The sequence below is a fragment of the Vombatus ursinus genome, unplaced genomic scaffold, assembly GCF_900497805.2.
Source record: "Vombatus ursinus unplaced genomic scaffold, bare-nosed wombat genome assembly UNPS02000580.1, whole genome shotgun sequence".
Lineage (NCBI taxonomy): Eukaryota > Metazoa > Chordata > Mammalia > Diprotodontia > Vombatidae > Vombatus > Vombatus ursinus.
Genome location: NW_020940358.1, coordinates 27908149 through 27922111, shown reverse-complemented (window position 1 = coordinate 27922111; position 13963 = coordinate 27908149). Strand labels below are relative to the sequence as shown.

Genomic DNA, 13963 nt, shown 5'->3' with positions numbered 1-13963 from the left:
AGGAAGATGACAGAGAGACTGAGGCTGATGAAGAGAAAGGCCAAGGTGGAGACAGAGACCATCAGAGGCTGATAGAAGGAGAACAATAGGCCGAGACCAATGGGGAGGCAGATGCAGCGATGGAACAGCAACAGGCAGACAGACAGTAATAGACAGACAGACAAAAGGTGAAGAAGAGAGGCAGAAACAAAGACTGATAGGGAGGCAAAATCTAATGAGAGAGACAGCAAGGACTAATAAAAATGCAGAAAGAAACAGATTCTGAGACAGACAACTAACTGGGTGTAGTTCTTGGGGATAGCAGGTGTAAGCAACAAAAGTTCCAAGAATGCAGTGGATAGAGCACTGGCCCTGAAGTCAGGAGGACCTGAGTTCAAATCCAGCCTCAAACCCAACACTTGACACTTACTAGCTGTGTGACCCTGGGCAAGTCACTTAACCACAATTGCCCCCCCCAAAAAAAGTTCCAAGAAGCTGTTGGTGAACCAGAAAAACTTTTTATTAATAGCCTAGCAAGGCCGGGTGTCCCATGTGTGGGCATACCTTACAGAAGGGAGAGCAAAGCTTTTTATTCCTAGGCCCGAATCACAGTTCCTTCCCCTGTTTCCCCATTGGCTGGGTAATGCAGGGTTTACAGCCTATCTGGAGTGCCTAATTTCCCCACGGTGAGTCTCTGCCCCTAATTACATCTCCCATTCCCCACATTTCCTTGTCAACTGCCTACAGCTGTCAATACCCCAGCAGCTACTCATTACCCTGATGAATGATGTGCAGAAGCAACATTCCCAACCACATTTCCTACACAGGCCTCTGTCTTCTTACCACCCACCCTTAGGCAGACTCAAACCTAGGATCATGGGATTTAGAGCTCAAAAGACCCTTCTGAACCTTGTTCTCTCCTCTTCCAGTCTTACCTATGGAGGTGTGTGCCTCGCATCTGATGCTCAGTTCAGTGACTTCCTGGGCAGCATGGGGCCTGCACAATTTGTGGGACGTCAGACTTTAGCCACCACATCCATGGGTGAGTGACCTTCAGACCCCAAGGAGATCCATGGGGAGCCCACCCAGGAAGTAAGAGAATCCCCTGACTAATTTGCCAGACTAGGCTGGCCAGTCCTCTGAGCTCCCTTGTCCATCCCTGAGTCCGAATCCATTGAGCAGCTCCTGTGACCTGAAACTGGATTCCTTAGCCCCCTCAACCTTCACTCAATACCACTGGGAGCAGTTGCCTTGTCTTTCCCAAAGTACTCCCACTAGAAGTTCTGAACTAAGGTAAAGTACGGACCTGCCTTACCCTCTGCAGACCCTTGGTCTAGGTCTAAGACAGTGATGGCATTGTCCTCAGGGACACCTACCTGAACAGTGAGGCCTGTCCTTGGCCAAGGGAGCTCCTAAATCTTTTTTCTCTGCTTTGGGGACCTGGTAGGAGATGTGGAGATCGGGTTGCAGGAGAGGAATGGACAGCTTGAAGTGGACATCATCCAAGCCCGAGGTCTAACAGCCAAACCAGGCTCCAAGACCTTGCCAGGTAACCCCGGAGTTCATGAGAACTACTGAACCTCTCACTTGGGACCCACTAGGACTTGGTGTAGGCCCTGACCAATCCATCCTCACCTTTTTAGATTCTAACCACCACTCAGTCAAGACACTAGGTCCTTATCATCTCCCTGGCATGTTAGTGTGACATCCCCAGCCCAAACTGTAGGCCTGACCTTGACCACAACTCCGCCTTAACCGTATTTCTAGTTCTTGTATCTAAGCTTGACCCAAGTGTTTACTATACCCTTCTAACTCAGCCTAACTAGCCCAGACCATACCTCCTAATTTCTACTATAACGCCAGTCGTTTCCTATCCCCAATCATGCCTCTAGCCTTTAGGAAACTCTCATACATCAATCCTAGACCTGCCTTTAACACCTGACCGTGGCCACACCCCCAGCCTCCACTAGGCTCTTGGCCCCAGCCATGGCATCAACCTGATCATGAACTTAGCCATTACTAATTCCACTGTCCTAGTTAATACCCCTAGTCCTGACTACATCTTTCCCACGTTGATCACGTGCCTGAAGAACAGCTCCTGATGGTAGCATTCTGTACCATAATTAGGGCCTTAAACTTTAATAGTCTTCAACCCTGTGGATTAGCCTAGACCCCAGCACCACCCCAGGACACCTCTCAACGCTGACCATATCTTAACCTTGACCTCATCAGCCCTGACCTCAACCACACCCAGTGCAGACCATAAAGGAAGGGAGCTGCCATATAAATGGGAAAAATGCTTGACCTGGAGATAGAAAACTTGAGTTTGACTCTCAACTCTGTTACTGCTCCAGTGACCTTGGTTAATTAACCCCTCTGGGCCTTAGTTTTCTCATGAGAAGGTTGGACTACATGACCTTCAAGTCCTTTCCAATCCTCCAACCTACAAATCACACCTAAAACTTGACCTCTGTTCCAATCCTGGACATATTTCTACTTTGATCATGCCCTTCCCCAAGTGATCAGGCCCCCTGACCTGACCATTTTACTCTCTTTTTTAAAAAATTGTTTTTTCAATTAACAAGTATTTTTTCTTCCTCAACTCTCCCATTAAATAAAAAAGAAAAAGAAAACAAAAGAAAACAAAACTCGTGTAAAAAGTATAGTTGAGAAAAAAAATTCCTTCATTGGTCTTCTCCAAAAAATCTGACCACTTCTTAAATGTCCTCCACATTTGGAGCCCCTAACCCTCCACCACTCTAGACTCTGAGAACCAAATGGGAGGAAGGCAGAGCCTAGAAATGTCCTGAGAAAGGTAGGAGAGGAGGATAGGAAGGCCTGGTCGCTACTTGGACACAGGGCTGTCCCAAACAAAAGCCAAAGCTGCTCATCAGCATCTTCCTCCAAGGGACGATCCCATCAAGGTGCCCCCTCTCTCCCAGCTCATTCCTCCCATTTTCCTCAGCATCAGCTAAACTGTACTTTGAATATACTTGGCTGGTGAGAGCAAGGTTTGATGGGAAACCCTAGGAATAGAGAAGAAGATTAGTGGAGAGAATGATGAGGAAGCATACAGGATGACTGGCTCTCTTACCCTGCCCAGATGTGAGGCTACCCAAGGCCATTTTCTCTGTCATCTTACCACCCACCCTTAGGCAGACTCACACCTAGGATCAGGGGATTTAGAGCTCAAAAGTACCTTAGGACATAGTATGTTAGAGCTACAAAAGACCTTAGAAACTAATTTGTCAATACTCCTCCCCACCCCCATTTTTATATAGGAGAAAACTGAGGCCAGGGAGTGTAAAAAGACTTTTGCAAGGTTGTATGAATAATATGGAGGGAGCTGCGCCCTTATCCTCCCTTAGAACCCATCCCTGGTGAACACCTCCTCAATCCAGACAGCGCCAAGACGTACAATGAGGCCTTGGCAGCCTACTCTGTCAGGGCCTTTCCCCAGCCAGTGAGAGCCAGGAAGCAACCCAATAAGACACTTCTGCCCTCCTGCTCTTTTCCAGCGGCCTACATCAAGGCCTACCTGCTGGAAAATGGTGTGTGCATTGCCAAGAAGAAGACCAAAGTAGCTCGGAAGTCTCTGGATCCCCTGTACAACCAGGTGCTCCTGTTCCCCGAGAGTCCTCAGGGCAAAGTATTGCAGGTGAGAATGGCTCAAGGCTGGGGGCTCAGCTTTTGTAGGATAATGACCTGCTCTTGGGTTAGCGGAAGGGTGGAGAATCTGGACTTGGGGGACATTAAGTCATGGCCTTTGGGGAAAGGGCATCTGGCCTATGGAAGAACTGAGGACCTGAATTTTGGGGGGAGATGAGAACCTGGCATTTGGTCTTTGGGGTAAGATGAGAACCTGGACTATGGGAGAAGTAGGTACCTGGGGCCTGGTCTTTGGAAGATAAGGACCTGGCCTTTGGTGGGATGGGGCAGGTGGAAGGTAGGGGGAGATGGAGAATCTGGTCTTTGGGGAAGATTGGATTTTGGTCTCTCTAGGGATGGGAAGATGACCCAGCTGGAAGAACTGAGGTTCTGGTCTTTGAGGTATCAGGGCCTAAAGGGCCTTAACAAAATGCTTAAGTTGTGAGAGAATCTGGGAAAAATGAAATCCCTGGATCTGGGTGGGAACAATAGAGGAAAGTTTCATAGAGGAGGTGGAATCTCAGCCTTGTCGAGGAATACAAGGCTCTAATCTCCCTGGCCCCCATGACACAACAATTCCGTTGGTAAGGTGACCATTTTCCTCCGCCTCTGGCATCATCCCGAGCCTGAGGCCATTGCTTATACTAAAAAAGCAGCTGACATTTCTGGGGCACTTTCGAGAGTTACAGAGTACTTTACATGAATGACCTTTGATCACTGCCACAGCCCTGGGAGGAGGTACCAGAGATACTATTGGTTCTACTTTAATGATGAGGAAAACGAGGTTCTGAGAGGTTAAGTAAGGCCAGCCTGTGGTCATACAGCAACCCAGGGTAGAGATTCGATCCCAGTTTCCATCCTGACTCTAGGTCTTTCCACTGCACCACTATTTATGATTGTTAGCAAGGATGACTTGCAGTGGCCAGCGACAAGAAACATTTATTAAATGACTATTGTGTGCCAAGTCCTGTGCTTAGCACTGGAGGAAATATGTAATTTACACAATAAACAGTCCTTGCCCTTAAGTTTACTACGGGCGAAAGTTTAGATCTGTGGTGGATTTTCCATGTCATTCCAAGTCCTGGGCTAAAGTTGGCCCGAATCTAGAGTTACATGGAAGAGGACAACTTGAGGTATAGTAGGGTAGTGCCAGGAGGGCCTTTAATGCCAGGCAGAAGAGTCTAAATTTGACTCAGTGCAGTTGATTGAGAAGGCTGGAAATGCTCAGAATGGACACTTAGCCTCAAAGGGAGTCCGGGACAGAGAGGAAAAGGGCTGCCCAGGCTCCTGGGAACGGCTCCTTCCACCACTTCCTAGACCAAGAGTTGGCAAACTACAACCCCAGGGCTGAATCTTGGCATGTAAAAACCATTCTACAAAAATTGGAAGTGAGCTGGATTTGGCCCATGGGCCATAGCTTATCAATGCCAGGCCTGGGAAGTCTCAAATGGTCAGAGGCCCTCTAGTCCGGCTAGAACACAACCTGATAGAATGCCCTGATCGACTTGCTCAATAAGTAGTCATTCAGCCGCAGCCTGTAGTCCTCCCTGTGGGAGAGGGAAGCCACCACTTCCTGGTCCAGCCATAACTACTTTGAGATGTAGGAAGCCACCACTTCCTGGTCCAGCCATAACTACTTTGAGATGGAGGAAGCTCTAACCTGCATCACACCGAAGTTCTCCTCTTTGTGGTTTACCATGGCTCCTAGTTCTGTCCCTCGAAGCCCAGTACAACAGTTTCATCCCCCCTTCTTTGTGACAGTCCTCCAAATATCTTGTCAGCTCCCAAAGCCTCTTTTCCTGGCTACACATCCCCAATTCCTGCAACCCATCCTGAAAGGCATTAGAACTCAAGGCCATCTACCATTTTGTTCACCCTCCTCTGGCTGCCCTCCGACTAATCAATATCTATCCTAAAATGGAGTACTCAGAATGGATGAACAATACTCTGCGTGGCATCTGACCAGGGCAAAATACAGCAAGGACCTCCTTTGTCCTGGATACTATACTTCTTTTAATGATGACTGAGAGTAAATTAGTTTTCTGGGCCACCGTATAGCTCTATTGACATATCTTAAGCTTGCAGTCCACTAAGGCCATCACATTTTTTACAGACAAACTATTGTCTAGCTGTACCTCCTCAGTCTTGTACTTATAACATTGATTTTTAATAACAATAATAATAGCTCACATTTACATAGCACTTCAAGGTTTGAAAAACACTTTATAAATATTAACTAATTTTATCCTCAAAAAAACCCTGGGAGAGGTGCGCTATTATTCCCATTTTGCCGATGAGCAAACTGAGGCAGGCAGAGATTAAGCAACACGCTCAGGGTCACACAGCTAGTAAGTGTCTGAGGTAGAATTTGAACTCAGGTTTTCCTAATTCCATGTCCAGTGTTCTATTCACTGCACCACCCAACTAATTCACATTTTAAATTCAAGTGTAATACTATAGTCATCCATGTTATTAACATCTTATTAACTTCCATCTATTGTTCAGTCTATAGAGTTTTTTTGGGGGGGAGAACTATGTCACTGAATTTATTAGCTCATCCTCCTAACTATAAGTCATCTACAAAATGCTTTAGCCAGCTGTTGAGAGCTGATTGTTAAATTTTCCGTGTGAACATTTACGCCTCAGAAGTTGGCAAATGCTATAAATCAGGGTTTGATTTATTGTTTTGTTGGCTGTTTAGACTTAAGAAAGTGATGGAGAAAATGTTAAAAATGCAAATTAAACTTAAAAGTGTGTCATATATTTTTCTCCCCCCCCTCCAGAGAGCTAGTTGTTAAACATTTATCAGCACACCCTTGCATCTGTAACTTTTTTATTAATAAAAATGTTAAACAGCACAGAACCAAGCAAAGGCCCCTGTAGCACTTATCTAGAAATCACCTTCCTCGTTGTCATTGAACCATTCATGACTACTCCTTGATTCTTGTCATGCTGTCAGTTCTGAATCTACTGAATTAGACCACATCTTGTCTGCAAGAACAGCACAAGTCTTTGCCAAATGCTTTGCTAAAATCTAGGTCAACTATGTCTACAGCATGGGCCCCCCCCCTCCCCCAGCCCAACAGTCTAGTAACCTGTTTAAAAAAAAATGAAGTTAGTTTGACATGACCTATCCTTGAAGTCATGCTGGTTTTTTGTGATCATGACTTCCTTTTCTAGACATTTACTAACCACGCCTTTAACAATAAATTCTAAAATATTGTCAGGAACCAAAGTCACTAATCTATAGTTTGCAGTTCCTTTATTTGGCCATTTTTGGGGAAAATTTTGGGACATTTGCCCTTTTCCAATCCTGAAGCACCTCCCCAGTTCTCCATAAACTTTCAAAATTCACTGAATGACTCAGTAATTGACTCTACCTGGTCTTTCAATACTCAGCTAGGTTTGATGACTTGAACTTGTCAGGAGAAGCAAGGTGCTCTCCTTGCTATCTCCTGACTTATCTGAGGTATCACCTCCCCATTAATGACATTTTTTCTGTCCTTTCCTGTCTAAAGATCATTGTCTTTAGCAGAGAAACCAGAAGCAGATTAAAAGAAGCTACCCCTACATTCTCTCAATCATCCATAATCATCATTTCATCCTTCCTGTTCAGTGATCCTATCCTTTTTTGATAGAATCATATCAAAGACACCCTCTTTCTCTCCAGTATTTATTAAAAAAAAATGTTTAGATAAGCCTTATTTTTTTTTACCTGCTTCAGTTAATTCTGTGTTTTAGATTAGACATTATTTTTACAGGACTTCTTCATACTTTTATATTTGCCCTCTATTTACCTACCCTAGCTTCCATTTTCTCTTAATGTTCTTTAAAAATCTAAGTCAGTTGCTGATCTATGCATTAAAATGAGTCTCTTTAGATAACTGCCTTTTTTATCCTCATCAGAATCGTTTTCTTTGTGTCTTGTACATTCTGTTCTTAAGAGCTCCCCAGCCCTTTTGGGCTGACATCTCCAGTAGATTGTTAGGCTAATTTTTAGACTTCTCACAATAGCCTGTCATGGAGTTCCCAAGATACTGCAGAAACTCTGTCCACAAACTATTTGAGTGAGCATTCAAGGTCAGCAGCTAATCCTGATATCTAGCTTCAGGACTCACTCCCTTGCCCATCCCCACCCCCTAAGCCATTTCCATATTTCTCTGACCATCCTCCATCTGCTTAGGAAATAACAATGGTGAAGATATCCAGAATGCTTCACATGTGGGTAGCAGATGGAGAGCTGATTTTGAACCAGGAAGATCTGGGTGCAAATCTTGCCCTTGACACATACTGGCTACGTAAGCCCATGGGCAAGTCATTGAACCTCTCAGTATGTACTCTACCGTAATTCTTTAAGGCTGTAAATGGCAGAGAAAGTGCTGACTTGCATAAGTAGTGAGAATTTCTTTACTACCAGAGTGCCCTATGCCGATGAAATCACAGGGCCAGTCCCTATCTCTATTTTACATGTGTGAATGGCATTTTGGGGGTAACTGGGTGTCACAGAAGATAGAGAACTGGGCCTGGAGTCTGGAAGACCTGAGTTCAAATCCAGCCTCAGACACTTACTTGCTATATGACCCTGGGCAAGTTACTTAACTTTTGTTTGCCTTTTAAATTTTACTCTCCTCTCACAAAAACCCATGGTGTTGGTAAAAAAAAAAATAGTATGTAATCATCCCCATTTTACAGATAAGAAACTGAGACCTCCCACCAAGAGACTGAATAATTTATTTAAGGCCACACAGCCAAGCTTAAATTTCCTTATATTGGAAACAGTGCTGAACAGAGTTCCAATCTCAGTTCCAAAATGAATTTACTGGATTACTTTGGCAAAGTCACATCCCCAAGCTAGAGTCGAAATATCCTCATTTGCAAAATGAGAGGATTAGATTCGATGATCTCTGAGGTACCTTGCTCTTCTAAGCTATTTTCCAGCTTTGACAGCCTGGTCTGTCCACCTCTGACAATTCTATATCTCTGATTTCTAGAGCTGAGGCTCCCAGATGTCCTGGCTCCTGCTCTATCCATTGGACCACATGAGCTCTGTGCTCCCTTGTGGCAGGATGATGCTGGTCCTGAAACTCTTGGGGCTTTCTGTTAATCAATGTGACGCCTCCCAAGAAAAAAGATTCCTGAGCTATGGCAGGAAGGCCATTGGTGACCGTCAGCAGAGGGGATGCACTTCTGTGGCCAATGGCCTCAGAGGCAAGAATTTAATTATGACATATGAAAGGAAAGAGCTGTATTAGAAGGAAGAGGATTGAGGAGTGGAGCAGTCTTGGGTGGAGTAAAGGACAGATCTGGATTCTGTTCTTACTAGCTGTGTGACCTTGAGAAACTCTCTTCCCTTCCCTGAACCTCAGTTTTTTCATCTGCAAAAATGGATCAGGACAACTAGGACTTGGATTTTCTTAATGTGACTTTCTGCTATCCAAAAATCTCCTTTCCCTTTTTGTAAAAATAAAAGAACTGGGCAGCTAGGGGGCACAGTGGATAGAGCTCCAGCCTTGGAGTCAGGAGGACCTGAGTTCAAATCCAGCCTCAGACACTTGACACTTACACTTACTAGCTGTGTGACCTTGGGCAAGTCACTTAACCCCAATTGCCTCACCAAAAAAAAAAAAAACAAAAAAAAAGCAATGGATCACTTGAGGTCTCAATGCCTTAGACAATTCTCTAAGACTATAAATCATAGAATAGCTTCCGATCCATATTGGTAGATGAAATTATTTAATGAAATTATTGATCCGGTCCCCTCCTCTCTCCAAAAAAAAAAGTGGATCATAGATTTAGAGCTGGGTACCTTACAGGTCATCTCATCAACCCTCTCCTTTTATCCATGAGGAAACTGAGGCCCAGAGAAGGTACCTAGCTTGCTTAAGGTCACACAAGTAGTAGAGTAAGTCATAGTTAGGTCTGAAACCAGTTCCCTTGACTTCAAATCCATCCCTTCCTACTGGACCACACTGCCTTACTTCTCCTCCATGATAATACTTGAGCTACTGACTACTTCCGAGAGCTGTTTTAAGTAAAACATTTTGAAGACCTGAAAGTGCTATGGAAACACAGCTGTTCTTGTCTGGACAGGACAAGGATTTTATCCACATTTTACATATAAGGAAACCCAGACTTGGAAACAGTTATTGACTAGAAGCTATTATTCCCCTTTTACAGTTAAAAAAGTGGAGGCTGAAGGAGAGGAAGCAACCTACCCAGTATCATGTATGTACCCATTTGCAGCTGAGCCAGGACTCAGAGCTCAAGTCTTCTCGCTGCCAGCCTAATAATAATTAGAACAGCTCACCTTTCTATATCCAGACCTAGAATCTCAGAATATGTAATGTCAGGACTAGGAGGCGCCTTACGGTTTATAAAGCACTTTCCTCATAAAAATCTTGAGAGGTCACTCAAATATTAGACCCATTTTGCAGATAAGGAAACTGAAGGCCAGGGAAGTTACTTGGATTACCTGGACTCAGATTCTAACTTTGTTCTACTTATCCCCTGTTTGACCTTGGGGAAGTCACTGACCTTCTCCAGGCCTCAGTTTAGTCCTCATTGGACTTGGAGTCAGAACACATGAGTTGGAATCTTAGCTCTGCAACTTATTAGCTGTGTGATCTTAGACAAGTCACTTCACTTCATTTCTCCCTCTATCAAGTGAAAGGGTCCTTTCTAGCCCCTGATAGTCTGGTTCGTGTGGTGGACCTCTGAAGGGCTGTACCTGGGGCTCGTTTCTAAAGAAGCCCGGTGATAGGTTGGTGCAGAGAATGATCACCCTCAGGCCATGGGGGAGAAGGGAATCCATACTCAATCCTGCGATGTATCTGTTCTGCAGGTGATCGTGTGGGGCAACTATGGACGGATGGAACGCAAGCACTTCATGGGCGTGGCGAGGGTGCTTCTGGAGGAACTGGACTTGACCACCCTGGCCGTGGGTTGGTACAAGCTCTTCCCCACATCATCCATGGTGGACCCTGCCACTGGCCCGCTACTGCGCCAATCCTCTCAGCTGTCCCTGGAGAGCACCGTGGGGCCCTGTGGGGAGCGCTCGTAGTGGCTGAACTTGGGGAGGGGTTGCCCAGAGACTATGCCTGGATCTGGAACTCCTGGCACTTCCGATGAAAGCAGACAGGGCTCCCTCCCAAGGAGGAGAGGCCTACTCTGTGGGCTCCTCCCCATCCCCTGTTTGGCCCCCTTCCCCATCCTGAGGGCTTCCCTCTCCTAGAGCAATTGGCTTTACCTTTGACTCGGTCATTCCAGGCCCCCCAGGTTTGGGAGGGGGCCTATTGTTCAACCTCTCCCTTTTTTGTGTCCTCCTGGGAGCTAGTTGCCTGGAGCTGTCTCCACTATCCTAGGCCAGGGGCCTGCCTTCCCCATAGTGCCGATCTACCAGCAAGTGTCTTTCTTGTGGCACTTGGCTCCAGCGGCTGTATACTCTGCCCGCAGCCAGTTTGAGAGGAGCCCAGGGAGTTTCCAAGGAGGATGGTGGAGCCAGCCATTAGTCAAGGCCATCTGCATCCCAGAGAGGCCCCAGAACATCAAGGCAGCCTGGAGAGGCTGCCCATTGGTCATCAGGGGCTCACCTCCTCTTGACAAAGTACCTCCTTCTAGGCATGTGTCCTCCTCGGCTGCCACACATTGTTGGCACAGCTCTTTGGATGTCAGGCCTAACCCATGATGACTCAGGATGCAGATGGTGCCTCCTTTCTACAAGGAAGAGATATCTCACCTGGGAGCTAGGAGGCAAGGGTCTCAGTCCTGACTTAGCCACTCATTAGCTCTGTGCAACCCTAACAAATCACCTCCCTTCTTCGGATCTGTTTCCTCCTTTAAAAATGAGGGGTTTAGACTAGATGATCTCAAAGACATTCCATTGTAGGAATCGAGGATGCCTTTATTTAGTGCCCATAAGGGGCTGCTGCCTCCCGGCCCCTCACCTCCAGATCCTGGGGATGCTTGTCTCAGCAGCTCAGAGGCAGCGGGATGCAACTGAGACTCTAAGGGAACTCTATCTCCCCACTCTGCCCGTGGCAGTGGACAGGTAAAGCTAGGTTGAACTTGCTAGATTCCCTAAGGTCTCTCAGCCTGTGTTGCAGCAAGCCTTGCCAGTCCCCAGATGGGCCTGAGTGGGCTTAGCCAGGATGGCAAGGAAGGCAGAATTGGGAGAAGCTAGGGGCTGAAGTGTGGCCCAGGCATTCCACGCCAGTCATGGACCCCATGCCAGAGACCTGGGACAATCTGTTAGAAGAACCCCTCTCTGATGCCCTTGGACTCCATGGGTCATCTAGTCCAGCCTGTTGCCTCTGGGCAGATGGTAATCTACCCTTTTCTTCGGGGTCTCTAGGGCCAGAGAACCTCGGTTTTACTTTTTAAAAAAACACACAAAACAACATCTGAAGCAGGTGAACTGAATGCAAAAGAGTCATTTTATGTGGACTCCAGGAAAGCAAATAGAATGGATGGGAGAAAAAGAGAAAGGGTCAAACTATTGAGTGTTTCCTTCTCTCTCTCTCTCCCTTTCCCTTTTCCCTTCCTTCCCCCTATCTCCAGCTGCATGTTGGTTTGACTCTGCGTCCTGGGGCTCCCAGCTCCAGGTCTGGCTCACTGGCCTGATCTCTGACCCTAGCCATGGGGTAATTTCAGGCAAACTGTTGCATGCTGGGTAGGAACTCTCTTTAACGAAGCACATTCCTGCCTCCTCCTGCAGAGAGGAGACCCTCCTCTTCCCTTCTCTCCCCAGCACCACCTCAGTGCTGAGGCTGGTCTCTCCTTACCTCCCCCATCCCCAGCATGGAGGGAGTAGTCTAGAGCAGAGTTTTTCCCTAAACCTCTCATATTTACAAAGTCCAAGAGGGGGAACATAAAATCCATCCTAGTTGTGTGTATGCATGGAGAGTGGAGACTGATAGGCCAAATAGGCCTGACAGGGAAAGGTTAGACGGAATTCTCTGTCTGACCTTCTTCTTTTCTCCCTAAGGGCCCCAGAGGCAGCCGGCCTGTCTTTTCCTCCAGAACTGTGAGGAGTGAAAGGGGTCTGGGGAGGTGTTGAGAAAATCCAGCTAGTTCCATGGGCTCTGGGTGTGGCTGCTGGGGCTGGTCCCTTGGGGGTTTTTTTGGGGGGAGTGGGAGTTACCCTTCTGACTTCTTCCCCCTCTCCCACCCAGCAAAGAGGCTTTAGCTGGGGGCACAGAATTACACAGTATTCTTTATTCTTGTTGATAATCTTCTTATGATTACACATTTACAAAGCCCTCCTGGGCCACTGGGCTGTGTTTGGGCCCTGGTGCCTGGCCAAGGACAGACCAGTGCACTCAGGACATGGGTTCCAAACCAAGTTTTTTTGGGGAGTAGGGTGGAAAGTTCAAGAAATCCTTTTAAATTGGACTAGGGGGAAGCAATGGAGGCAACTCATTCTATTGAGCCTCAGTTTCCTCTTCTGTAAAATGCAGGAGTTGATCTGGATGGTCTCTAAGTTCCCTCCCACTAAATCTCAGATCTTGTGGCTCTCCCTGGTCTATCAGGTTAGGGATGCTACTGTAGTTGGAGTATGAAGGGAAAGCCAGCCCTAGGCTATGAGGCCTTAGGCATGAGGTTTGAGTATAAAGCCCCATTCTCTTAATACCAAAGCCAGTGAGCTGGGCTTCCCAAACCCTGTGCTCTAAGGGTTTCTGGCTTCTCCTGGTTCAGCCCTCTAACTAGATTGGGGAAGGTAAGAGGAGGGAGAGGTAAGAGACTTTTCCGGTCCTGGGCCTTTAGGAACAGAGATGGAAGGGGGCTGTCTAGCCTGGGGCCTTGGGGAAGGGGTTGTCAGCACTTCCCCCGGGGCAGCTTTTGAGATGGGAATGTCATTGCAGATGCCTTCTTGGGAGAGAGAGGCAAGGTCAGGAGAGGGTTGGGTGCAGTAGGAATCTGAGATTCTTGTGAAAAAAAGACTTCTTTCTCATTTGTTTATTACTCACTGTTAATAGCTGATACCCCCTCATCCTGGGCTGGAGGTGACCCTGGGGTCTTAAAGGTTTTGCTGGATGACTGGCCCTAGCAAGTAGGGCTTCAAGGCCAGACCAAAGACCTGGGAACAGAATGCATCTGTGGTCTCAGGACTGGCCTAGCCACAGGGAGAAGTTTCAGACAACAGCAATTCTCAAAGACACAGCTGTAAAGGGAGGCTGTGTGCTTTAGTCCCTTGCGGGAGCAGAATAATCATTGACCCCTAATACATTGAAATAACAACTATTGGAACCAGGAGACTTCTGTTGGAACCATGTGTTCCATGTACAGATTGTGGCCATTTTTTCTAAGGAAGAGAAAAGCCTCTTGGGGCTGCCAGCAG

At 46.7% G+C, this 13963-nt stretch overlaps 1 protein-coding gene across 1 annotated transcript in view; it reads left to right on the top strand.

Annotated features, from left to right (window-relative positions):
• Positions 1 to 10731, top strand: part of RIMS4 (regulating synaptic membrane exocytosis 4) — a 56191-nt gene extending 45460 nt beyond the window's left edge. Inside the window, exons 3-6 of the mRNA XM_027852695.1 lie at positions 909 to 1021; positions 1427 to 1528; positions 3498 to 3637; positions 10469 to 10731. Coding sequence (XP_027708496.1) covers positions 909 to 1021; positions 1427 to 1528; positions 3498 to 3637; positions 10469 to 10687 — 574 coding nt within the window. The 3' untranslated portion in view covers positions 10688 to 10731. The remainder of the gene's footprint in view (positions 1 to 908; positions 1022 to 1426; positions 1529 to 3497; positions 3638 to 10468) is intronic.
• The last annotated feature ends 3232 nt before the right edge of the window (positions 10732 to 13963 follow it).